The sequence below is a fragment of the Liolophura sinensis genome, chromosome 8, assembly GCF_032854445.1.
Source record: "Liolophura sinensis isolate JHLJ2023 chromosome 8, CUHK_Ljap_v2, whole genome shotgun sequence".
Lineage (NCBI taxonomy): Eukaryota > Metazoa > Mollusca > Polyplacophora > Chitonida > Chitonidae > Liolophura > Liolophura sinensis.
The window spans coordinates 11,501,979-11,529,662 of record NC_088302.1 but is presented as its reverse complement, the minus strand read 5'-3'; the positions used below and the strand labels follow the sequence as shown (position 1 = coordinate 11,529,662).

The window sequence follows — 27,684 nt, the reverse complement described above, 5'->3', positions numbered from 1 at the left end:
TAACTCTATCATGTCAATATATCCATATCAAGACTTGACAACGCAAGACAAGACAAGATCCTTCAGAGAGCTTAAAAAAGTTAACTGACAATACTCCTCCACAAGCGTACACTGCTCTTGCAAACTTCATACAGAAATATTGAAAGTAATGAGACAAGAAATAATTTCAGAAAGCACTTAGCCATTTTTTTTTAATTATTAGTTCATACATAAGCATTTCCCTTTATCTAAAGTATGGTGTACTCTTTATAGCCAGTATACATGTAATTGTAGAAGGAGTATTTAGTTTCTTCTTACATAGATAAACCATTTAATGAACAACATACTTATATCTTTAATTTTCCAAAAAGCTAGGAAAGAAATGTAATATTCTACTTTCAGCACTACTAATATCTGTCCCAAAAATTAGAAGAATTAGGGTAGGTCCATTTGAGGACATTTGTTGCTCTGGCTTCAGTGATCAAACTTGTCTAGTGCTGGCAGTGATGTAAAGTCAGCGCCAAGTGCGATGTTAGGGCTGCTCAGACTACTAAATTGGCACACCGCTGAGATCAAACTGAGACAGCACTGTAGTGACTTAAGGTTGTTGTTGAGTAAATGTTTTATTTTCAGCGGAAAAGTAGTTTCTGAAAAGCACGATATTTTTAATAATAGTGATTTGTACAGCAGCAGGTGTGAGTAATTAGACCATTATGCAATACAGTGTCATTTCATTTTGCTGTTATTTCCAGAAAACCCAGGATTACTCTGGTTCTGACATCAAACTGGTGTCCAAAGAAGCAGCCATGAGGCCAGTAAGGAAGATCTTTGCTGCCTTAGAAAACCACACAGAAGGTAAGGGGGCAACACTTGACACGGTCGAATTTATTTATTTGATTAGTGTAAATGCCCCACCCGAGGATCTCGTGGTTGAGGTGGTTAGCGCACCAGCATGTAGCAATGACCCAGGAGCCTCTCACCCATGCAGTCACTGTGAGTTCAAGTCCAGCTCATGCTGGCTTCCTCTCCATCCATGCCTGGGAAGGCCTGGCAGCAACCTGCAGATGGTTGGGGGTTTCCTCCCACCATTATGCTGGCTGCCATCATATAAGTGAAATATTCTTGAGTACGATGTTAAACACCAATTTATTTACTCAAGAATGTTTATATTTTACATGATGGCAGCCTGGTTTATGGGTGGAGGACACTACTGACATACCCCCCGACACTAAGCTAGCCGCCATCATATAAGTGAAATATTCTTGAGTATACTGATGGCAGTCTGAACTATGGGAGGACACTACTGACCTACCCCCCCCCCCCCCCCACCCCACCGACACTAAGCTAGCCACCGTCATATAAGTGAAATATTCTTGAGTATACTGATGGCAGTCTGGACTATGGGTGGAGAACACTACTGACAAACCTCCTGAGACTAAGCTAGCCGCCATCATATAAGTGAAATATTCTTGAGTATACTGATGCCAGTCTGGACTATGGGAGGAGGACACTACTGACAAACCTCCTGACACTAAGCTAGCCGCCATCATATAAGTGAAATATTCTTGAGTATACTGATGCCAGCCTGGTTTATGGGTGGAGGACACTACTGACATACCCCCCGACACTAAGCTAGCCGCCATCATATAAGTGAAATATTCTTGAGTATACTGATGGCAGTCTGAACTATGGGAGGACACTACTGACCTACCCCCCCCCCCCCACCCCACCGACACTAAGCTAGCCACCGTCATATAAGTGAAATATTCTTGAGTATACTGATGGCAGTCTGGACTATGGGTGGAGAACACTACTGACAAACCTCCTGAGACTAAGCTAGCCGCCATCATATAAGTGAAATATTCTTGAGTATACTGATGCCAGTCTGGACTATGGGAGGAGGACACTACTGACAAACCTCCTGACACTAAGCTAGCCGCCATCATATAAGTGAAATATTCTTGAGTATACTGATGCCAGTCTGGACTATGGGAGGAGGACACTACTGACAAACCTCCTGACACTAAGCTGGCCGCCATCATATAAGTGAAATATTCTTGAGTATACTGATGGCAGCCTGAACTATGGGAGGAGGACACTACTGACCTACCCCTACCCCCCCCCCCCCCCCCCGGACACTAAGCTAGCCACCGTCATATAAGTGAAATATTCTTGCGTATACTGATGGCAGTCTGGACTATGGGTGGAGAACACTACTGACAAACCTCCTGAGACTAAGCTAGCCGCCGTCATATAAGTGAAATATTCTTGAGTATACTGATGGCAGCCTGGTTTATGGGTGGAGGACACTACTGACAAACCTCCCGACATTAAGCGTTGGCACTCTTCTAAAGAATATTGTTTTATTTGACAACAGCCAAGTTTATGGGTGAAGAAAAACTTGATAGCTCATTCAAAGTCCCCATGTTTCACTAAGTACTGGACACACTTTCTGGTGAAAAGTAGCACTTGATCCAGCTATAGCTGGGTTTGAACTCATGACTTATTGGTTGTGGTGTATTGGATTCCAGTATAATTGACCATGAAGAGCCATGTATATACATGTGTGAACTTACACCATCTGTTATGTCTATCTGGATTTCTTTACATTCAGGTGAAGATCTGCACATAAAACTAGACAAGATTACGACATCTGATGTTCTACTGGCTTTAGAGAGAACTAAACCATCAGCACGGACCCTCAAAGACAAATACTCAGCTTGGCAGAAGGAATATGAGTCCGCCTGAACAACTGAACTCTCGTGTGAAGAGGCCGACAGACGGAACATGCAGGACAGGAATACTCTGCATTCACTGTAGTTTGGTGCAGTTAGGGCGTTTTCACAAGTGTAGTGCAACTTAGTTTGGTAGTCAGCTGAAATGGTGCATCAGAAGATAGGGCCATGGGCCGTGGGCCTAGCTGTAGTGTGAGCTGTGAGCTGGATGTGTTTCCCAAGCAGTATGTTCAAGACAGTGTAAAGTGATCACCATCCTTTATGGGCCAGTGAAAACCCATTTCAATCTATTCCCCAGAACAAAATGCAGTTAGATGTTTAAATTGTAAGGTGGGCTGCATGGACCATTTTCTGACAGTGCTAAATCTGTTACACAAGGAATTTACAGGTTTTTTTTCCACTTACAAACAGAATATATATATATATATATATATATATATATATATATTCTACATGTACTACTTATGAAATAATCAATTTAGGATGAAAAAAAATTCCTGGGTCATCTTCAGATCTTATGTATATGTACTTTCAGTATATTGAAATGAAATGGTTTGAATGCAATATTTGGAGGGATTAAAAGGAATTTTAATTTTGTAAATATATATAAATATACAAAATATCAAATGTGAGATTTTATATATATAGTAACAAATGTCATGACATTTATTTAACAAGCTACATGGTTTTTTTTTTGGGGGGGGGGGTCATCTCCATCTGCTTGTCAGAGAAAAGAAATACATCTACTGGATGTGATTCTGGTGTTTTACTAGATCTCTGGTTTACATGACTGCAGTCAGGTCAAGTTGAACACCACAGGAAACACTTTCTATCAAAAACAATCCGTCCCAATGATGCATGTATTTGTAGAGCGTTTCCAACCAGTGAACAAGAGTTATTCTCCATCTTCTCAGTTATTTGTCTTTCTGATTTATTCAGTTGCCAAATTTTTCCGCCCTTATCAGTCTTTCTGTGATGATGGATTAACTGGTGTTTTATTGTATATAGCACACATATTGAATAGACCACATACTTTATGAAAGATCACATTTGGTTAATAGTATGTAGCATATCTGTGATAATTTGCTCGATTGTCTGGTGGAACTAAATGTGGTACAAACTGCCAGTATTCAGTACCTACTGTAAAACTCAATGATACATATTTATTCTGTTCACTCTACAGTTTATGGAAACATAGTGTATGTTCCTTTTCCTTCGTGGCGCCCTCTGAGAATTCCTGATGATGTTGTTTGCTTTTTCTTCCTTACACAAAAATATTTATGTTTATTTTGTGACAGTATGTTTATCTCTTCCATGTGAGTTTCCTTGGCTGACCTTTAAGACAGTATGGCTGAACAAGGGTTGTATTTGACTTAGTGCAACATGGCTCTTATAAACACCACTTACTCTAATTCCTGAACTTTCTCGCATATGAAAGAGAAACTTTCAGCGCTGTGCAATTTAAGCACATTTTTAATTTGATTTTGAGAACTTGAAACAAAACTTCTTTGGTTGGATTTGTCACTTTGAGGGCTTCACACAAAAACGGTTTTATCAATCAACACAGAATAATGCCTTCAGAAACTGCTCGAATAAACACCTTGCAAACATGCGAAAAGGCTGAAGAATTACAGTACATAGCAGAGCCGCAAGATTTTTTTGTCTTTTTCAAAGTTTGCAGTTTTTTGTACATAAAGTAAGAGATTATTAATTTATTTTGTTTGTGTGATTTCCTGTGAACATTTATTTTTACTGCTGATCTTGTACATTGTCATTTGTATGTGTATTTCTACATAAGGATAATGATGTAAATTTTGTCTCACTTGAATAATGTATACTCGCATTACATAATCTTTGAGTTGTTAAACAAGACTAAAGTTTTAAAATAAATACATAGATTACAGATTTATTTGTACAAGTGTGTTTGTAGTCAGATTCCAGTATTCAGTGTAGGATTACAGTTGGACAATTTCCATAGAGAACAGTTCATAATGTTTACAACATGCATAAATATTACTCCATAAGTACTCAGACTATTGTCTTTCAACAAATTTCATGTTCGTAATGTGCTGACTTACTGCTGAATGGATAAATACATTGACAATTTTGTGTTCCTTGTGAATCATATACATTGTATATGTATAGACATTTTTATCGAACTTGCAAATTCAGACAAATGCTTAAATTAAAATGCATTTCAATTTAACAAAGCATGGAAACAGTGTTGAGTTGTAATATTTCATTCAAAACTGGAATTCAGAACTATTTTTCCAGATGTTGAATATAGTCCATTCCACAAAGTGGGATAAATATTGTTTCTCAGTCATACTAGACAATTTGGCAGACTTCATGCCATATCCCATGAGGCTTGACCAGGCAATTATTACAACCTTCCAGCAGGGTGCACTCTCCTATAACATTAATCCTCTTCACAGCTAGAACAAAGGTTTTGGAACCAAAACAGGTTTTCCCCCTTCAACAAGTGAATGGTTCTTAAGGCGCTAAAAGATGACCAGCAATGCATGCCATGTAACTAACAGCCAGATATATGGCAAAAGGGTCATCTGTTCTCAAAGGTCATCTGTTCTCAAATTCAGCGTATTAATCTTCAAACCGAAAAGGAGCAAATTCAGCCCACTGGTTTTGAAGACATCACTCAAACTAGTTAATTTGGCCTGATGGTTCTGGAGATTTGGCTCAAACAAGTTAGTCCAGCCTGGTAGTTCTGGAGATACAGCTCAGTTCTTGAGATACCACACAAACAAGTCAATATGGCCCAGTACACTAGAGCTTGAACAATTAAAGTTTGCTGTGTCACATTTCTAACTTCCTTTCAGGGGAATTTTGATACATTTACTAAAGGCTGCGTACCATCTTTCACGGTACTGCAGTATTCCACTCTGTATATGTACATCACAACCTCTGCTGTCTTCAAGACCTGGATTCAAACCTTCACTTCAGAGCAGAAATGTGAAAGACCCTGTCCAAACAGCCTTTTTTGAGGCCATTTTGTTCAAGGGGAATGCCAATTCTTTCCACTCTCTCCCATGTTTAAAGTGCTGAAAACTCTTGAGTCCAAATACAGCACTAATTTTTCCACATGGATGGAAAGCTGGCTATCCCTAACCTCCAGAGGGGAAATCTCGAGAGGAATATCCTCGGCACAACACGCTTGATGGTCACTAAGTGGACCAAAAACGTGCAGTGGCTCTGGAGGGATCATCTGGTATGGCAGGACATCACCATCTCTCCTAGGTAACTCCTCAGGGCATTCCACCAAACAGTGAAAGCATGTGTGTCTCGATCACTTGTTGAACTGAAATCAAAACAAATTATTTGACAACTCACATTCAAGCCTGGAAATAAGCAAAGGGAAAAGGACAACGTCTAAAACAAAATAGTATTTTGACATCGGCCCAACTGTTCAGTGCAGGGCAAAACTGCCTTGTAAAAAACCTTTTTTTTATTTTTAAATTTTTTAATAATATTAATTAAGTGAAGATTTGCCAATGTATCTTGCACCAACTTAAAAATTGTCCTAGCTTGGCATTTATTTGGTGTCTCACTCTGCATTCATGAACAGGGTTTTACCTGGCTGTAATTTTTGTGGGGTCCAATGGACCCCATTCAAAAAAAAAGTGGGGTCCCACATACCATAATGGGGGTCCAATGAATTTTTAATATATAAATGACCTATAAAAACACATATATATATTAATGACCTTTGTGCTCTGTTTATTTTATTCAATGTTACAAATAGTTTTTTTTCTCTATCATTAAAATCGAACTCTTAATTTATGTTATGATTATCACTTTTATAGTCACTGAGTGGCCTTGAGTGACAGTCTGACTAACTGTACACTGAGAGAACTTATTAATGAGGAAGTCTTTTTTTCATGTCAGTGACAATTTTGGCTGCTCTGGCAAAGTCAAAGTGCTCCACACTGCCACCATTCAGTTTGATAAACATCAGCCTGTTTAGACGTTCTGGAGTTATCCGGTTCCTGGATTTGTTCTTGATTGCATTTTGGATGGAAAATCCCCTCTCACATGGGGCAGAGGAAACTGGAAGCACCAATGCAATTTTGCCAAGTAACACAAAATCAGGAAACTCTTCATTAAACTCTCTGATCAACACTTTCACAAAAGCTTCAAATGAAAGCACTTGGTATGACTTAGCTAAGTGTTTGAACTGTAGAAAGCTAGCTTCCATTCTCTCTGTGTTAACAAGCTCTTGGTAAAACTCTACTAACACACCAAACTGTTGCACGCCATAATCTAAGAGGTTAAGGTCACTAGGGTATCGCCCTGGGTTGAACAGGACATCAAAACATTCAAGCTTGTCTAACATGTCACTGGGAAACCTGTCATCAAGGTTACTGCTGAGCTTATCCAGGTAGGTATTTCTGATATCATTAAACCTTTGTCTGAGAATGTTATTATCTGTAACATTCACATCATGGTACTTGGCTGCCTCTCCTGTTGTTGGCATCTCACCCAAAGCATTGAGAACTTCCGTAACCTTGCTGGACCCTTTTCTCATGTCAGTCAATGTGTTCTTGGCAGAAGTAACACTGTGTTTGATATGAGAAAGGTTGACGGCATCTTTCTGGAACGTAAGACTTAGAATTCCAATGGCTGTTAAAATGTCAATGAGGAGGGCTGTGAACAACAGGAACAATGAATTGCCAATAAATTTCGATAGTCCTACTGCTTTCGGTGATTTTTCCGCATCAAGGGAGAGCATAATGGCACAATAACTGTCTAGAATCATTTTCACAGCAGACTCAATAGAAAGCCAACGAACAGATGTGGGTTCCACGATTTGTTTTGCCTTGCCGTTAAGAACAGTTTGTAGTTGTCTTAGCTTATCGTATCTGACAGAAGAATCCCTGTAAAACTGATAGAGTGAGTGGATCATGGCGTGATAGTTCTTGCAATACTCAATCGACTTTCCTGCCTGGGATACAGCTAAATTCAAACGGTGAGCCACGCAGTGGATATGGACAATATTCTTATTTCGACGGACCAGTTTTGCGCCGAGGCCATTGTGACGACTAGTCATTACAGCCGCTCCGTCAGTTCCCAGACCAAGGACTTTCTGCATGTCATCCTGGCAAATGTTTTTCCTTTCCAAAACTGAGATAATGGCAGTTTCAATACCAGCAGCGGTACCGTCTGTTATACGTTCATTGCCTATAAACGACACATGCACTTCTCCATTGTCAATGTATCTAACATAAATGGCAATTTTTTTTTCCACTGATACATCACAAGTCTCGTCCAACATTATGCCAATGAAGTCACTTGCCTGTAATTTGTCAAGAATGCTTTCCTCCGCGACTTGTTCTATACACTCCTCCATTTCGGAGACAATTTGCGGCCGTTTGTAGTACTGCTTCACTTTTACACCATTCAAAACTTGCAAGTCCATTAGGTCTCGAAAATTATCAGCGGCAATGTTATTTTTGGCCATCACAAAAACAGTTCTTAGCTGAATCATTTCGCTGTTCATTTTTTCGTCGTACGTATTTTGGCTGACTTCGCGAACTTTTTTCATGGCCGCATCTGTGTGAGAGCGCATATGTAAAATCTTTACAGCCTCGATGTGTTGTTTAGAATCTTGATGGCGGGACAATGCGCTGAGTTGAAAGTTACAACAGCCCTGGTTTGTTGTGAAGGAATTGTCAAAATTTGCACTTTTACAAGTGTTACATATCATACCCGAGGCCTGGGATTCGGAGTTGGCCCTACTCAACCATGGAAATTTCATTTGCCATTCGGTTTGAAACGATCGAGTGCGAGCCCGTTTAGGTGCCGATACCGCGTCTGTGTCAGTGTGTGAAGTTTTTTCAGCTTCAGCCGGCTCAGGTGATTCAGAATCACGCATGACAACAGTGTGGCTAGACTCGGATCCACCGCCGAAAAACTTTGACAACTTGGACTGTTTGCTCATGATTTGCTTTGAATGATAGCACATTTGCTCAGCGGACCGCTTACACTTTACAGCGCGTGCTGTGTGCATTGAAGCAGTGCGTCAATTCATTGATCCCCCTCTAGCAGCATACGTCACAATTGTAGGCCACGCGTGCTATTTTTAGCGCTGGATGTGCCATGTTGCTACCGTAGAACACGTGGATGCTGGTTTATGAAAATAACTGGATACATGAATTATTTTAGTGACTAAATCATCTTCCATGGGCACTTGGATGTGGTTGTAAATTTTGGGGGGGGGTTTTTTGTTGTGTCCCATGGGACCCCTGCCGATGCATTTTTTGCGTCCAAGTCAAAAAACACGCGTCAGAGACGCGTGTTTTTTGCGTCGGGTAAATCCCTGCATGAATATTTAAGTTATATCACAGCCGTAATAAGTATGATAAGAAAAGTAAGAAATTGCCATCCATGTGCCATAATGTATGAGAATGAGCCACCATTCTGTAACATGACTAAATACCAGATATATGATTTCTTTTTCCCCATTGTAATTGGCAAGCCCAACTGGTGCAAAGCTGGATAATGGGTTGTGTCAGTAACACTCACTCTGGAGACAAACATACCCCTCATTCCATCACCATCTGTAGTTGGCAAGCCCCACTGGTGCAAAGCTGGATAACGGGTTGTGTCAATAACACTCACTCTGGAGACAAACATACCCCTCATTCCATCACCATCTGTAGTTGGCAAACCCCACTGGTGCAAAGCTGGATAATGGGTTGTGTCAGTAACACTCACTCTGGAGACAAACATACCCCTCATTCCATCACCATCTGTAGTTGGCAAGCCCCACTGGTGCAAAGCTGGATAATGGGTTGTGTCAGTAACACTCACTCTGGAGACAAACATACCCCTCATTCCATCACCATCTGTAGTTGGCAAACCCCACTGGTGCAAAGCTGGATAATGGGTTGTGTCAGTAACACTCACTCTGGAGACAAACATACCCCTCATTCCATCACCATTTGTAGCTGGCAAGCCCCACTGGTGCAAAGCTGGATTATGAGTTGTGTGACTAACACTCTACTCTGTAGACAAACATACCCCTCATTCTATCACCATCTGTAGTTGGCATGCCCCACTGGTGCAAAGCTGGATAATGGGTTGTGTCAGTAACACTCACTCTGGAGACAAACATACCCCTCATTCCATCACCATCTGTAGTTGGCAAGCCCCACTGGTGCAAAGCTGGATAATGGGTTGTGTCAGTAACACTCACTCTGGAGACAAACATACCCCTCATTCCATCACCATCTGTAGTTGGCAAACCCCACTGGTGCAAAGCTGGATAATGGGTTGTGTCAGTAACACTCACTCTGGAGACAAACATACCCCTCATTCCATCACCATTTGTAGCTGGCAAGCCCCACTGGTGCAAAGCTGGATTATGAGTTGTGTGACTAACACTCTACTCTGTAGACAAACATACCCCTCATTCTATCACCATCTGTAGTTGGCATGCCCCACTGGTGCAAAGCTGGATAATGGGTTGTGTCAGTAACACTCACTCTGGAGACAAACATACTCCTCATTCCATCACCATTTGTAGCTGGCAAGCCCCACTGGTGCAAAGCTGAATTATGAGTTGTGTGACTAACACTCTACTCTGTAGACAAACATACCCCTCATTCTATCACTATCTGTAGTTGGCAAGCCCCACTGGTGCAAAGCTGGATAATGGGTTGTGTCGATAACATTCTACTCTGGAGACAAACATACCCCTCATTCCATCACCATCTGTAGTTGGCAAACCCCATTGCTGCAAAGCTGGATAATGAGTTGTGTGACTAACACTCTACTCAGCCGACAAACCATACCCCTCATTCCATCACCATCTGTAGTTGGCAAGCCCCACTGGTGCAAAGCTGGATAATGAGTTGTGTCAATAACACTCTACTCTGGAGACAAACATACCCCTCATTCTATCACCATCTGTAGTTGGCAAGCCCCACTGGTGCAAAGCTGGATAATGGGTTGTGTGACTAACATTCTACTCTGGAGACAAACATACCCCTCATTCCATCACCATCTGTAGTTGGCAAACCCCACTGGTGCAAAGCTGGATAATGAGTTGTGTGACTAACACTCTACTTAGCAGACAAACATACCCCTCATCCCATCACCATTTGTAGCTGGCAAGCCCCACTGGTGCAAAGCTGGATTATGAGTTGTGTGACTAACACTCTACTCAGCAGACAAACATACCCCTCATTCCATCACCATCTGTAGTTGGCAAGCCCCACTGGTGCAAAGCTGGATAATGAGTTGTGTCAATAACACTCTGCTCTGGAGACAAACATACCCCTCATTCCATCACCATCTGTAGTTGGCAAACCCCATTGCTGCAAAGCTGGATAATGAGTTGTGTGACTAACACTCTACTTAGCAGACAAACATACCCCTCATCCCATCACCATTTGTAGCTGGCAAGCCCCACTGGTGCAAAGCTGGATTATGAGTTGTCAATAACCCTCTACTCTGGAGACAAACAAAAAAACCCTCATTCCATCACCATCTGTAGTTGGCAAACCCCACTGGTGCAAAGCTGGATAATGGGTTGTGTCATTAACACTCTACCCTGGAGACAAACATACCCCTCATTCCATCACTATCTGTAGCTGGCAAACCCAAATGGTGCAAAGCTGGATAATGGGTTGTGTCAATAACACTCTACTCTAGACAAACATACCCCTCATTCCAGCACCATCTGTAGTTGGCAAACCCCACTGGTGCAAAGCTGGATAATGGGTTGTGTCATTAACACTCTACCCTGGAGACAAACATACCCCTCATTCCATCACCATCTGTAGCTGGCAAACCCCACTGGTGCAAAGCTGGATAATGGGTTGTGTCAGTAACACTCTACTCTAGACAAACATACCCCTCATTGCAGCACCATCTGTAGCTGGCAAACCCCACTGGTGCAAAGCTGGATAATGAGTTGTGTGACTAACACTCTACTCAGCAGACAAACCATACCCCTCATTCCATCACCATCTGTAGTTGGCAAGCCCCACTGGTGCAAAGCTGGATAATGGGTTGTGTCAATAAAACTCTACCCTGGAGACAAACATACCCCTCATTCCATCACCATCTGTAGTTGGCAAGCCCCACTGGTGCAAAGCTGGATAATGGGTTGTGTCAATAACACTCTACTCTGGAGACAAACATACCCCTCATCCCATCACCATCTGCAGTTGGCAAACCCCACTGGTGCAAAGCTGGATAATGAGTTGTGTCAGTAACATTCTACTCTAGACAAACATACCATATTTCACCTGAAGTTAAGCAGGTTTTAAGTGACATGCTTTGCTCAAATCTGATTGATTCATCAGTCTTTATATAGCCATGTTTTTTTTTGTGAAGTTCAACTTCTTGAAGTTCAAGAAAAATTTTAGCAACAAAAGTATAATTTTACAGCCCTGATTTTCATCTGAAAGTGTTTTTTTTTTATCTTAGAATGAAATACTTAATAGACCAGTACTTCACTCACCTGCTTTGTGGGACTGGCCTACTGCCAGGTCCATGGCACTTAGCCCCTCCTCATTCTCTATCGTAATATCTGCCCCATACTCCAGCAGGACTCGCACGCAACCAGTGTGGTTGTTGTAGGCTGCATACATCAGAGCTGTACTACCACTCTACAACAACAAAAAACCTTTATTTAACACTACACCAAATTTCTTTTTTAATAGGCATATTGTAACAAGGTATTTTATTTCATTTCATGAGTGTTTTACACTTTATGCAACAATATTTCACTTATACGCCAGAGGCCAGCATTATTGTGGGAAGACCCATGACCATCCGCAGGTTGCTGGGAGATCTTCCCACAGAGCCCAGAGAGACTACCACATCTTCTGACACACGATACCGAGTCAGCACATGCTGGATTTGAATATGCAAACTAACCTAAATGGCCATAACTTGACATAACTTGCTCATTTTACCTGATGTAAGAGGACTACTGATTATAGGAAGGTGCTTTAAGGTTTGTTTGGATGGTAAGATGATACCTTACTGAAAAATGTACGTTTCAGCATCAAAAATAATATTGTGTGACATTTATTTGACCTAAAAAATGCACCTCTAAATATGCAACTTTAAAAATGAGTTAGGTAACTGACCTCGTTTCAAATTTTCAATTTACATGGTTCAAAATTTAACACATATAAATCAGACTGTATTCACTGCATGTGATTGTTAAGTTGACCAATCAAATTGGACTACCGTAATTCATCGGAATGCCCGAGGGAAAGTTGACCAAACAGGGTTAGGAGCTGTAGGGCAATCTGATCAGAGAAGTTGAATAGCGTACTGTGGGTGGTTGATGGTTCTCTCCTATATAACTATAGACAATATAGAAAGTCGGCACGTGTCAACTGGCCAGGGATGTGCATGGATACACTCTCGCCAGGGAAGGGTCGGCTTGGTCTTTGAATGGTCAGTCTGAGTCAAAACGCAAGGCAAAAATGTAGGGCCCTTCACTCAGGTGATTTCCCAAGCCACACTGTCTTTTGTTATCATTTGTTCACTGCAAGCAATGAGATACCACAAAACACTGTAACAGCCTATCACACAACTTAATTTGTAATAAAAACTCATCTGTAAGAGCTTGTTTAGCAAACCAACAACACACGTGCAGGTACAGCAAACATCCTCATGAGACACTAAATTTCTACTTACACCTTGGTTATTCTTGATAACATGTGAGCCTATGCAATGGTGAAATTAGTTGCCTGTTGCGGGTAACTTGATCAACTTGCTATAATTGGTCCAACTCAAAGTGTTTTTTTTTTCTTGGGGTTTCTAAGAATTTTTTTTTTTTGTCCCTTCATTAGGTTGTAGCCACTGTGCTTCTCCGACTTACAGAAATTACGTTTTTCTTCTTTTAAGGAAAAAACCACCCTGTTTGTATTAAAACACACATACGTCTTGATCTTCATGATCTAACTATAGCATTCTGTGCATGGGGGAGGAAGGGTAAATCTAAAACAGACTGAGTGTATTCAAATATAAAGAGCATAGTTGTACTGATATACAATCCCAACTTCACTCCGCTCTTTCCAACACTTTTTGTTGGACCCATCAATCATAGCAGAGACCCGATCCGACACCTGTTTTGGTACACTGGACAAGGCATTCTTATGGATGTACAACTTCTTGGTTTATTTAACACAACGTTTCGATGCAGATACTAGCATCCTTATCAAGTGAATGACATCAAAATTACTACTGCGCTTATATATAGCAAGAGATGCAAATGTCAACAGATAAAACAAAAAAGAAGGTAAACAGTCCTCAGGGGATTAAGGTGTCCTGGGGTGGGTGTTGGCGTACTGATTAGGCTCGGTGGGGTTCCTGAGCGGTTTGGAGGATTAGCAGATCATAAGCTGAGGGGAGGTAGATGCCGTGATCTCTGTTCAGGCTGGGCTTTAATCTCTTAATCTGGATGGCTTCCTGTAGTTTTCGTTTCTTCCAATGGGGCTGATTCATGTCCAGTGTCCTGACTGTATTCCAGTTGATGTTGTGGGATGGGTTTTCTTGGATGTGGTCAGATATGGCAGATTTGGAGTCAAGTTTCTGTACTGATGATTGGTGTTCTTTAATTCTGGTTTGAAGCGGTCTGCCTGTTTCACCTATGTAGGAGTTGTTGCAACTGCATTTTAATTGGTAGACAACTCCTTTGGGTGGCTGGGGTTTGGTTGGTGTCTTCTTTCCTGTGGCATGTAGGTGGGTCTTTAGTGTGGTCAGGCTTCTGAAGACTGTTCTATTCCAGTTGACTGTTTTATTAGGCGGGCTATTTTGTGGCTGGTTGGACCAATGTAGGGGAGGTTGACTCGTATACCGGGGCCTTCCACGTGGACTCTAGGCTGTTGATTGAGTTCAGGTTGCGAGGACTTCTGGATGGTTTTATTTACTTGGTCTGCTGGGTATCCATTCAGGCGAGTGAAAACTGTACGCAGGTGTTGGATCTCTTCGTCTAAGTTGCTGTTACAGATGAGTTTAGCTCTCTTTGTGAGGGTGGAGATGATGCCGGTCTTGGTTTTGGGCGGGTGGTTGGACTTGTAGTGGATGTACTGGTCGGAGTGGGTCGGTTTGCGGTACACTGTGGTTTGGACAGCGTCTGCTGTTCTCTTCACGTGGACATCTAGGAATGGTATTTGTTGATCTTTCTCAGTTTCCATGGTGAATTTGATGCGTTGGTGTTGTGAATTCAGGTGGTCAAGTAAGGCAGATGGATCTTGGTGGTGTTGAAGTGCGACAAAGGTATCATCCACTTTTCGCATCCAACAGATGGGCTGGATGGGTGACGTGGCTAAGGCTTTGTTCTCTAGTTCAGTTAGGTAGATCTCGGAGACAATCAGTGATAGTGGGGATCCCATGGGGAGGCCATGGATCTGCTCATAAATTGTGTCACCCCAAGTGAAGTAAGTGGATGACAGGCAACAGTCCAGTAGGCGGATGATGTTATCTGGGGATAGGAATGTCGTCGGTGGTGTGGCTGTTATCTTGTCTCTTATCACATCTAGGGCTTGGCTGGTTGGGACATTGGTAAATAGGTCAACAACGTCATAGCTCACAAGTTTGCAGGGTTCATTGATCTGACGTATTTTGTTACAGAAGTCAGCTGAGTCTTTGATAAAGGAGTCGGCAGCCTTAGACCATAGTGATAGTAGTCTCGTGAGGTACTGGGCAGTGTTATAGAAGACAGTTCCTCTGGAGCATATCAGTAACCTGGCTTTTACAGGGTCCTGGTGGATTTTGATGGTTGCACGGGCATACGGTGCACGGGGGTGTTGCACTGTTAACTTTCGTTGGATTTCAGGTGTGATCTCACCACTGGTTTTGAGTTGGTTCAGGAGGGATCTGTGTTGCCGGTCAAACTTGTTGGTGGGGTCAGTTTTCAGGGTTCGGTATGTGGACTGGTCTGTTAGTAAGTTGTCTACCAGTTTGTTAAAATCTGTTTTGTCAAGAATGGCTGCAGCTTTTCCTTTATCAGCTGGTGCTATGGTTATGGACTTGTCTTTCTTCAGTTCGACCAAGGCTCTGCTTTCTTCTTTAGTTAGGTTGTTTCGTTGGGGTTGTGCTTTATCCAGTAGGGATGCTACCTGGTGGCGGAGGTAGTCGATGTGGCCCCCGGGTGCTAGTTGTTGAAGGCCTTCTTCGATGTCTACGATGAAGTCATCCTTGGGTATGGTTTTGGTGGTTGGGACAAAATTCAATCCCTTTGCCAGTAGACTAAGTTGGTGGGGAGTGAGTGCTTTAGTGCTTAGGTTCACCACAGTCTTGTTGATGTACTGGGTTCTCACGGGCTCAGACTGGTGTCGGTGGGCTGGCTCTCGTGTACTTTGCGTGAGGTTGTTGAACTTTTGTTGTTGGCTGGATTTGATTTTCGAGTTGAGCTGTCTGTTTGACTCGGTCTGTGCTTGGTGGTGCTGGGCATACTCTTCGGGCTGTAGGATAGACTGGATTTTGTCCTGTTGATCGACAATTGCAGCCAGGCTGTGTGCTTTAGTTTTCCTGTGGTGTCGGATTCGCTCTTTAACCAAGAGTCTGCTAGCCTGTTGAAGGATTTTGTGTGCTGATTGAGAATGGACTGGGGATCTCAACCGAAGGCCTTTGGGTATGGTACCTTGGTCTCTGCATTTCATCAGGAATGTTAGGTGGTTGGAGCATTTCAGGTATTTCTTCTCTAAGTTGTTCAAGCGGTTGATGTCCTGGATTGCCGCATCTCCATGCTGATGACGAATAGCTTGCTTAAGTGGCATTTAGAAGTCGGTGAGGAGGTACACTGGACAAGGCATTCTTATGGATGTACAACTACTTGGTTTATTTAACACAACGTTTCGATGCAGATACTAGCATCGTTATCAAGTGAATGACATCATACATACATCCATAAGAATGCCTTGTCCAGTGTACCTCCTCACCGACTTCTAAATGCCACTTAAGCAACCTGTTTTGGTACTTTTCTGGAATTCTACCCGTGGTAAATGGACAACATGTAAGTGTTGTGAATATCTTTGTAATACACCTATATCAGCACATGATTTTATGATGGCTTAACTGAAATGGCATAGTAACAAAGTCAACGCCGAAGTCCAAATTAAAATACACAGGCTCTTCAACAGGCACGTTACGGTATGTAAAATTTTGCGCCTCCATCTGCTAGCCTTGATTTGGAGGGAGATTTCACAATGGTGTTGACTTTTTTTTTCCAAAGTGTGGGTCAATGAAAATAAGTTCATCTAAATTGGGCAGTGTTGAATTCTGAAACTGTCAGTTACCTGTAAGACTTATGTGACTGAGTTCCCAGAAAATGTAAGTAGGAACAGATTTAGCCTTGCATTAACACACTGTTTACAATTGTTGCAATATGAAGCTAGTATAAATGGGCATCCATTTCCACATATGCGAACACATTGTTCAATCCGTGCATGTTGAGTTTAGGATCACTATTTTATGAAATCGGCAATGTCTGGGCATTGTTCGCGTCTACCTAAATGGGCTGAATGCAAATTTACTGACAACAATGCAAAAATGAAGTTTGAACATGTGTTAGGTTAGGAATGCTTTTCCAAGGTTTTCTTACGTGTATAACTGACAGTTTCTGAAATGAAATGGTGAGAGAATATGACACTTTTAAATGGGATGAAGAGACACTACATTTGTGATACATCTGCATGCTGATTTGTTACATTCATTATTGGGACGGTGAACAGACAACCCTGTTCCCCGTATAATGCATTCGCCGATGCAGTGTAGCTCTGACAGCCGGAGAAGCAGTCCTCAGCTTGCCAATATGACAGAACATGTTTTGGAATTTACAAATTTGTAAACAACTATGGCTAGATACTTTCTTCATTTTAATTCATGGATAAAAATAAAGGTGTTGCAAAGCCTGTACCCACCGGACTACTTTCATCTCGCCAAGAATGTGCACCACACTCCCGTGGCGCTGTTTGTCTATCCATCGGTCGAGGCAAGAAAACAATCACCCACCCCACCATTGCAGCACCATTTTAAGTTTCTATCAATCGATGTAAAAGTGGCAAATTTTACAGTCTGGCACACACCTGTGGCTTGATGCATGCTAGTCGAAAGGTCAGCGAATTACCGTAACCAAGTTAACATTAGCATTAATCAAAATGGCAACGTCTGAATGCGCTTATTCTCATTCCACTGGTTGAATTAAGTCAATACTAAGCCGATAAACAAGGAATTGACACTCTTACCTCATCGGTGTAATTCACAGACATTCCAAGAGACACCAGCTGACTAACGATGTCTGTGTAACCATGGCAACTGGCAAGCAGCAGAGAGTTTTCACCATGGTTGCCAAAATGTTGTATGTTTGCCCCTTTCTCCAATAAGTACTCCATTGTTATTGTCTGCCCATAGGCACATGCCCATAATAATGCTGTGAATCCAGAATCATCGGCTTGATTCACATCAGCGCCCCCTGGTGAGAAACAGAGACACAGTACTGTTAATTTGGACATGCATTAAAATTTCTATAAGGTGGAGGTGAATTCGTAACCTAAACTGGTTTGGAAAAGATGTTAAAAACTACATGTACATGGTAATATCTCCAGGGAAAGCTTTACTCAATTGATCAATGATCAATGGCCAGGATGGAGAAGGTCTTTCTCAAAAAAAATACGCATTATGGATGGAGGAATCCCGGCTCAAATTCAGCAAATTTCTGCCACTTTTAAGATGCACACCACTACAGAAATCAACACAAAATACACCATGCTGTAGTTGTAAAACTGAAAATTCAGTTGTTGTTGTACATTCTTTCTAAAGTTTTGATGAAGAAAGCCTTCAGATATTTTCTTTAAAGTCACAGAGTTGGTTATCATGTAATTATTCAGTGAAAACCATGATATTATGAACGTTCCTTTATACTGCTGACACTTTGAGTATTTTGTGATCTTTGAGATGACCTGGACTTAAGTGAGAAAGTAAGTGACTCATCAACTATTTTGACCCCTGACAAGATATAACATGATAGGCAGATCTGCCATCTAGCAACGACGTTGCACTCAGAAGAGTTATAGGAATTGAACACTGCAACTGTCTATGCTGTTAATCAACAATCAAAATACAATAAATAAATACACCTGTGTGTATTCGTACTTTAATGACATCTGCACATCATGTAATACAGCCAATCATGAATTTCTGCCAACCTGGCTTCTCTTTTATTTTTATTCATCAATTGACAATGAGTAAATCTAATGATAACAGTTCTATGCCATGCTGTGTGGATTCAAGTCATATCACACGTCCTCATATTTTATAGTTTTCAGCTTTTGCTGGATATTCTGTGCTATCATACTCAAATTGAACACACAATTCACCTTGTACTACATATTGGGAAGGAAAGGAAAAGGTTGGGACTAAAGGGAACTAACTCACACTTACCTTCTATTTCTTGCCTCAGGACAATTAACTCCCCTTGGGCAGCCATCTGGTGAATGCTTTTGTCTAGAAATCACACAATAACCATGTTAGAAGGAGGCCTTTACCCTGCACTTAATGCTATTTAATAAACACGCAACTTCCAGAATTGTTTTTCTAAAACAATATCCTCATTTGCAGAAACCACATTATAGTATACAGGGGACAGTTATAATATTTACCTGAACTATCCTTATTACATATATACGTAAAAACTATTATATGTACTAGTCATTTTCTCAATCTTTTAAATAAGCTGAAAGCCTGTTGGTCTGTGATTTCAGTAACATTTAGAAAGTATACAAAGGCCTCATTGTAGACAATTTAGAATAACTGTCCACATACTAGTAATCCTTAGAGCTTCACATTACATGTATATGTTGTTGTTGTTTTTTTTTTCCATATACTTTCCAGCTAAGTAAGACATGTACCATACATCTATCATGTTTTAATGAACTATGCTGATCACATTATACAGCAGAATGGACAGACATGATTGCTTGCATGGGAATTACATTGAACATACATTAGTTTATCCCCACCTTATTTCTCACATATCACTATATCTCACTGCAGATGGCAAGTCCCAATGTATCCCAACATATATATATATATATGCTGTCTCACTTAAATATTGGTCTAAAGACACCAAACATGATACCCCACCAAGTCACAGTATACTGACACCAGACATTACACCCACCCTATCACAGTATACCAACTCCAAACATGACACCCAACAGTATACCGGTACCAAACATGACACTGCATCCAGTTATAGTATACTGACACCAAAAATAATCTGCATCCAATAACAGTATACTGACATTGAGCTGACAGTGCCGGGTTTACCTTATGCTAAGCACCAGGCCAAGGTACCCAGAATGTATATTTAAAGGTTTCAGGAAATGACGCGGCTGGTTTATCACATGGCCAATGCAACCAGGTTACTCACAAATCTGGCACACATCTATACTTTCCTATAATTTCACTTGTTCAATTTGCCACTTACGCGAGATCAGAGATGGTGTTGTTGTTTGAACATTTCCTCGCTGTAAATTTGTCATCACCGTCGATGGCTGGAAAAGAAAAACAGTATTTGTCTCACCCTATTGAAGCGTGATACTTAATATATACAAGTACAATGCAGAAGGTATACAAATGCAGTCGCATGAACCTTTCCCTTATAAACTGAAGATCTGAATCATCCTTTTTTTGAAAGCTTGAAAACTATTGCTCATTATTTCTGATAATTCTGTTTTCTAAGAAAATATGGCAAAAAAAGATGTTAAGATTTATTTTTTTCTGAATTCCTATGTAATTCAAGAAACACCTTACAAATTTCCTGTCGCCTGTAACACAAACCACAGGAGGCTCTACGTGTGCATGTATGCTGGATTTTTTACGTTGTTCTTAAAAAATTCTTCAGTCATATGACGATGAGGAGTCAGACAGAGTGAGTACATGCCAGTCACATTGTACTGACACCAGCCAACTAGTCTTGTGTTCTTGCTGTAATCTCTCAATGCTGAGCGACGAGCGAGCGAGTACCATTTTGAAAGTCTTTGGTAAGTCTACACCCGCTTCAAAATCTTGTGACTTTGACTCGAACGCTGAGGCTCTACCTATATCCTATTATCATGACAACACCTTCAGCACTGGTAGCCATGGAAGTTGTGTGCATGCAATGCCACAGGTCCCAAATGTATACTCTCAACATTCTAGTACCTTAATTCACTAATTCAAGTGATGGATTCAAAACTGCAACCACAAAAGATGAAAACCAGTAGTGAGGCACATTAAATAACCTTGCCAGAAAACAACTGCTTTAACAATTTACCCTCATAGGCGACAGTACTGATTTACACATACTCCCAGCTCCTTGGCTTTTGGATTGCGATGCATATTTCACATCAGGGCGTGGTTCTGCAAACAAACAAGAGATCTGAATAACAATGAACAGTACATGGTAACTCAGTAAATAATAAGTATGACAGGACTTGGATTTGAACCTGGGATTTGAACGCTTCTGCCACTAGGCTAAAGGGAAATTTCCTCCAGCCCAGAAGTAGATAGCACTTGTATACCATCCTGTTACAATTAGAAGATGGTACCGAGTTACTATCGGTTTGTTTACATCCAAAAAATACTTTATACGATTCTCAAGCTTTGTACTGAATATACAATGTATTAAGTACATGTATTACCTTTGGCAAGAACTGCTGCCACTTCCAGATCATTCTGTTCCTGATCGCTGTCTGCGGGAGAAATCAACGACCGACCACTCATGGAATGTTTGACCGGTGAAATGGAAGCCGGCCTAAACCTGCGGTCAAGCCTGTGGTCAGCCATGTTGTCCACTTGAATCAGCTCACTTTACCTTTGCTGGCATCATGCTAAATTATAAAACCAAACTCATGACAATTATAAGGATAAATCATGGAGGTATATATATACGTCCTTAGATAAATCAGGTGGAAATTTATTTATTTATTTGATTGATGTTTTACCACACACTCAAGAATACTTCGCTTATTTGACAGCGGCCAGCATTGTGGTGGGAGGAAACTGGAAGTGAGCTGACAGAGTACTGGTGAGAGGTTCCCTAGCCAGCAACCTAACCACTGTAACCACCGTGCCCCAGAGAGCCCTAGCTCTACCCCGTACAGTTAGCAAAGGTGTGGTGGAGGTAAGAGACCCCCACGGTGGAAATACCTGGTACATACGTGAAGAGGTGATGACAGATTTATCAGATTTACAATAAACCTGACAATGGTCAGGCTGAACAAGAAATAAAGTGAAACTAAAAATGTAATGTAAAGGTCAGTGGTAACGACATTCAGATCACTGACTCTCCGAAGAAGCCAGATTAAGAGATTAGCCCTTTGATTCATTCCAAGGCCATGTAGACTTGGATTATATCCGTTAATCTCAAACTCATCGCTTTTGATTTTTGCTTCTCACATTTTCTGTCATTTTGCCATTTTTACACTCTACGTTTCTTCTCACGTCAATGTGTCACCTTTGCACTTTTGTACTAGAAAACTAAATGCGTTTTCCACACAACAATTTTCAAATAAATCACTGAGGATTTCACCTGTAATGCAGTGTGAAATGATCGAGCACCAGCGTTGTTGTTGTTTCGCAAAAGAGTTACTTAAAACAAGGAAGACAACCCCGGTGAACCACGTACAGGTCATGGTACACCGTCATCACGTGTACGCCATACATAACGTGTGGCGGGTACACAAACACGGCCTTCGTGAGCACTACAGAACGTCCATTATTTAATTTCCACCATCCTGCTGCAACAAATAATTATACCAACGTTACTAAAAGAGCATTTAATCCAGTGGATGGAGTAAAATGGGAGAATTTATATAAACGATTCACACAAGCAGAAAATCAAGCTGATCAGTATGCCCACATGAGTATATCACATGCACAGCAATCCCATGGAAAAACTTTGGAGTGGTGTAGGACCTAATAAAGCAAGCAAAAATAGAGAAAGAAACTATTTTGTACCTTCTATAATACTGATGATTTATTTTACACTGATAATGTCTATAGAGACCTACATGTATAAGCAACCGGAGTACTGCATACATGTAAGTAGCCTATGGGCCTTATTACTATAGACCGTCATTATCCTTTGTCACACCATAATGTAGGCCTATGTGAGAACGTGAAAGAAATGGTAAAATCCTGAAAGATGGTATTTAGCACACAGCGTCAACGTACATACCGGTACCATGAATGACCAATGATAGAAAGAAATACACCCTTATTACCATCATTAGTCTATATAAGTGGATGTACTGCATGCCTGTACAAATTCAAAAACAATATCATCAAACAAAATCAAGACTGTGAAGTGATATGAAAAATCGGAGTTTGAAAGGACCAGAACGAAATATTTACATCCAGGTTGAAACAATAAATAAATGTATAAATTGTTCATTTATACATCATCATTTCAATTGAAAACTGTAATTGAAATGGGAAAGGTAATTATATAGCAAAAATTTAGTCAATTTAAGCAAACCGTTCGTTCATGCTTGAACTAATTAAACAGTTATATTAGTATCAGCTTCATGCAAACTAATCCTATCGACACGAGCCTAATTAAAGATTTTTCAAAATCAGCAAAAGGTTATATAAATATTCTTCTCTGTAGTAAATTACTAATAAAAATATTAAAAGATTATTATGCATATAGATATTGATCTTATGATGACTGGTAAAAATGGTTATCCCCAGAGTTAGCACATGTGTAGTGTGAATTGACCCTATTGTCGTAAAAAACTATATCGAATGGTTCGCGAGATGTTGAGAATTAAAACTTAAATTACACGTTTATACCAGTGCATATATATGAGTATATACGATGTCATCATGACCGCGAGGTCCCTGTCAATCCGCTGTACTGTAATCAATACAGGTTCTCAGTATAGGTACCGGACCAAAAATGATTTAAAACGGGTGTTAATTGGACATGCAGAGTATGTGTGACACACTCACGTTTATAACAGCCGAAACATGCACGTGAAATATGTAGCCTATATATACTCAGCGGACTGAAATCGTTTTGCTTATTTATTTATTTATTTGATTGGTGTTAATTTTAAGCAGGTATACTCAAGAATATTTCGACTGCGGCCAGCAATACGGTGGGAAGAAACCGAGCAGAGCGCGATGGAAACTCCCAACCACCCGCAGGTTGTTGACAGATCTTCCCACATACGGCAGGAGATGAAGCTAGCATGAGCTGGACTTGAACTCACAGCAACCACATTGGAGGAAGGCTCCTAGGTCTGCACCGCGCTGGCCTGCTTACCCCTTCGGCAACGGAAGCTGCCTGAAATCCTTTTACATACGATATGTATATGCAGTGCAACTAATTATTATCACACTTGGATTTCATCTAATTTTACTTCCATCATTTTAATCCTTTTGAATAAATATTTATACGTTGTGTAATGTTCTTCATATATAAGGCGGAGATCGTGGACTATACAGGTTGACAATATGAGTATACAACATCGACTCACAGAATACCAGCGTTTGCTATTATTACCACAGTGCGTATTGATAAAGTTAAAGCTTGTAAAGTTCAAAATGTAGAAAACAGTAAATACTAACTTTATGTTTCGGGATAAATAATATTTCTTAACACATCAATTAGACGTGACATGATTCTGGTTGAATTTGTAACATACACCAGCTGTCACAACGGCGTTGTCCGCTTTCTTCCGATATCTCTATGCAGTGAATTTAAAACTGACCATTTTTATGATAGCACTACATTTTAACTTGCTGTGTATCACGTGTGTTGATATTATACGTGTATCACGTGTGTTATTTACTACAGATTTTCTGTTTAAAATATGCAGGTTAATGTGAGAAAATCAAGTCAAATATATATATATATATATATATATATATATATATATATATATATATATATATATATATATATATATATATAAGACTATAAGCGCATATACAACAACCCTGAAGGCATGTATATTTATATACCCCTTCAGAAAACTGTGTAAAGAATGAAATTAAAATCAACCTGGCGCCTGAAGACTTATCAGATTTTGAGACCATTTGTTTTCACTCAGAAGAAAAACAGCGTATGCACTTCCATTGATCCTATGTATGTTATTACAGCAAATATAAAAATCTACCCAAAATTCTTATCTATAACAGCATCTAGAACAATATATATACATATATTTCCATACGATGTTTAAATCGCAAAACTCCTCTTCGATGTTAATCTCGTTCTTAAAACAACATGCTAGTAAATTGGTATATGGCTCAATCTTCGTTTGTGTGGCAGTTAAACTCGTATTAGTGGGAATGTCTTGCAGCAACCTATGGATGGTTGTTGGCTTCCCCTGGGCAGTGACCGGTTTCCTCCCACCTTAATGCTGGCCGCCATCGGAAAAGTGAAATATTCTTGAGTACGGCGTAAAACACCAATCAAAAATAAATAAAATCGTAATACATAAATTTCACAATCTTCTCAAAAGTCTCAGCTTCCGTTCGAGAGAGATACTCTTGCCAATCGATGAGCTCAGGTCACTGCTTGGACTCTTCCGAATTAGGAGATATAATAGGTATACAAGTGCGAATATACACTTGCCTAACATTTGTCACCAACTGACAATCGCTTAGAAGGACGGGCCTTCATAGTCATTGGATACACATTTCTAAAAAAAAAATATGTTTTCATCTTAAGGACAGTGATTATGTTTTGTACCTGAACATAAAACGCAGATTGAAAATTGTCTGATGATAACTTTAAGCGAAAAGCACACGCCTCTCCTTAGTTTTAGTAGACCCTATATATGCGCATGTGCATCCTTAATTGTGTCGTTTTTTCGGCCAACAGTAATATATTTGGTTGACATGCAACAGCACTTTGTAAGTCTACACCCTATCTGACAATGTAATAAAATTACCAGTATATATACGCTGATGTAGGGGTCTATACGTATAATTATCCATGTGCACATTGCAATGCATTGATTAAGTGTTTGTTCAGGTCCAGGCTCTGATTAGCGGTATATAGCGGTTCCGGTAATAGCTGACGACATGCCGTGAGATAAATAAAGTCCTACAGACCCATGGCCATTTACTGGTAGGCCTATATGGTCGTTATATGTTTATACAGGTACTAACGTAAAATTAGTCACATTACGTAAGAACCGAGCACAATTAAAGCGATTTCTTCTTTATCTAAATCGGGTCAACATTTATAAAACATCAGTTAATAGAGATTAAGAATAGCGTGCTGTTTAGATCACCGTCCCGTATCCGCACATGCATGTAGATTTGTAATATATCACAACTATTAACCTCCAATCCTCCAGACCTGCATGCCTCATGCACGCTTCAATGCCAGGCCCGTATACCATGTGGGAGTTTTATTACGTGTGTCATGTGTGCTACCAAGCATGGCTGTCATTCTGTCTGCTATCAGCCAATCCCCCGACCCACGCCCGCCTGATGGCCAATAGTCATACCAGGCGAAAAGCAAATCATAATTCCAGTTTTCTTCCATTTGAGGGTTTATTTAATGTCAAGTGATACAGTTTAGGGTCAAAAAGAGACCGCTGTGGCTCTAGAACGCACTTGACATATTTCCGCGACAGGGCTCATTGTAAATGAAATTCATCCCAGTTAGTCCAACTAATGACTTCCGATATCAAATTTCTCCTCTGTTTGTCACAAATATCAAGCTGGCGACGAAAATTTCGATTTCATTTCGATGAAACGGTCTTAGAACTTGTGTCATTTTTGCGTTGACTGTAGAACCTCCTGAATACTAAAGTGCGGCTGTGAAATTAATGTCAGCCTAACATTGCCTTTCGACCAATCGCCTTTGAGGCTTGTTTACATCTTGTTTTTCCGCTTTCGAGTCTGTGCAACACGGACAAGCGCGATTAGCTGTACAGATATAGAATTTAATGGAGAATCAGACACCGTAAGGATTGCTGGAATACGGTAGGAGGAAAGGAGAGGTTTCACATTGATGGTAGGCTGGTCGGGAAACGCTCACACAAGAGAAAGCAGCGCCAAAACAAGAGCACCCCGTACCCTCTGCGTGCCGTGAAAAAATAGTTCAAGGCTGAAGTCAACTGGCATGCCTTGTTGAATCGTTGTTAGATTCATATATGGGGCTTTCTGTTAGCTAAACAAATCTTTTAACAGCCTACAAAACACACGCTCTGTTGAATGATACTAGGGAGCCATGTTGGAGTTAGCATATGGTAGTGACATGTGGCGAAAAGAGGCAATTTGAATCAGGCAGATGATGGTTTGCACGAAAGGGAAGTGAACGGCCTGTAGCCTGCGCTCGGCGCGGCCATGGGTACAGTGAATACGCTTGTATTTGGAATGTTACCTGCTCAGCGCTCGCTAGTCCCGTAAATAAACAACATACTACGCGAATGACGTGTGTACTATTGCCGAAAGGAAGATGGATTGTAAGTTTTGTCCATTTTCCCGATCAGAAGGACTGCTTTCACGTCCTATGAAGGCCATCGTTTTGATACTGTTGTTCAACGTCGGACCGTTCGTACGAACAGAGGAAAATCCAGGCGAGGTTGGCGGTAAGTGTGTGTAGTACGCCATGTCTGTAGGGCCCCATAGTTACAGATGAAAAATTGTGATGATTTCTGTCAGTACCACGATTTCTTCTCCTATCTTCCTTAATAATTACACAGTCCTATGCAAAAGTCCATCGTCAGTTTATCGCCCAGTGAACATTTCTTGAACTTCTGTTCTCTACGAGTAGATGAAGACCCTATATGCAGAAATATTTTGCACCCATGGATTTGTTCATATCTTGTTTTGCAGATGACAATCATTGTATTGTTCCAGTTTGGTGTCAAGATGTAATATATCAAAATTGAACAGCAAATTAATATCAGTCATTTAATTTCCAAAGCATGTGACTGTAACATAATGGCAGTTTTAAACACTAAGTTGA

The 27,684-nt window shown here is 40.7% G+C and overlaps 4 protein-coding genes across 7 annotated transcripts in view; 2 read left to right on the top strand and 2 right to left on the bottom strand.

The window, feature by feature from the left end:
• The window catches only part of LOC135472971 (katanin p60 ATPase-containing subunit A-like 2), a 30,095-nt gene extending 27,008 nt beyond the window's left edge, over positions 1–3,087 (top strand). For both annotated transcript variants that reach the window (XM_064752724.1, XM_064752723.1), the window contains exons 15-16: positions 732–834; positions 2,594–3,087. In XM_064752724.1, coding sequence (XP_064608794.1) covers positions 732–834; positions 2,594–2,727 — 237 coding nt within the window. In that variant the 3' untranslated portion in view covers positions 2,728–3,087. The remainder of the gene's footprint in view (positions 1–731; positions 835–2,593) is intronic.
• A 2,634-nt stretch (positions 3,088–5,721) lies between these two features.
• Positions 5,722–22,318, bottom strand: LOC135472498 (ankyrin repeat family A protein 2-like). Of its 2 annotated transcripts, none has more exons than XM_064752023.1 (8): positions 22,276–22,318; positions 21,386–21,574; positions 21,019–21,104; positions 20,191–20,257; positions 19,143–19,205; positions 17,948–18,174; positions 12,202–12,349; positions 5,722–6,030 (listed from the first exon to the last, which is right to left on the bottom strand). In XM_064752023.1, exons 2-8 carry the CDS (start codon positions 21,528–21,530, stop codon positions 5,978–5,980), a joined length of 789 nt encoding a protein of 262 aa, XP_064608093.1. In that variant the 5' UTR covers positions 21,531–21,574; positions 22,276–22,318; the 3' UTR covers positions 5,722–5,977. The 2 variants fall into 2 exon arrangements, with proteins under 2 accessions (XP_064608093.1, XP_064608094.1); XM_064752024.1 differs by lacking the exon at positions 22,276–22,318 and adding an exon at positions 22,143–22,249.
• On the bottom strand, positions 6,589–8,766 carry LOC135472310 (zinc finger protein 862-like). The gene has a single exon (XM_064751761.1). The coding sequence runs from the start codon at positions 8,737–8,739 to the stop codon at positions 6,589–6,591; it is 2,151 nt and encodes a 716-aa protein (XP_064607831.1). The 5' UTR covers positions 8,740–8,766.
• Positions 22,319–26,624: 4,306 nt separating the features above from the next.
• LOC135472231 (insulin-like peptide receptor) overlaps positions 26,625–27,684 on the top strand; it is a 62,254-nt gene continuing 61,194 nt past the window's right edge. For both annotated transcript variants that reach the window (XM_064751628.1, XM_064751627.1), the window contains exon 1: positions 26,625–27,304. In XM_064751628.1, the coding sequence (XP_064607698.1) occupies positions 27,172–27,304 (133 nt within the window). In that variant the 5' untranslated portion in view covers positions 26,625–27,171. The remainder of the gene's footprint in view (positions 27,305–27,684) is intronic.

Bases quoted from the DNA above. Each gene is read 5' to 3' on its own strand.
- LOC135472310 (XM_064751761.1), bottom strand. From the start codon at position 8,739: ATGCACACAGCACGCGCTGTAAAGTGTAAGCGGTCCGCTGAGCAAATG.
- LOC135472498 (XM_064752023.1), bottom strand. From the start codon at position 21,530: ATGGCTGACCACAGGCTTGACCGCAGGTTTAGGCCGGCTTCCATTTCA. The intron at 20,258-21,018 runs GTAAATTGTTAA...TTTCTTTTCCAG, and splicing joins CAGTACTGTCGCCTATGAGG to CCATCGACGGTGATGACAAA. The intron at 6,031-12,201 runs GTGAGTGAAGTA...TTTTGATTTCAG, and splicing joins AGGCCAGTCCCACAAAGCAG to TTCAACAAGTGATCGAGACA.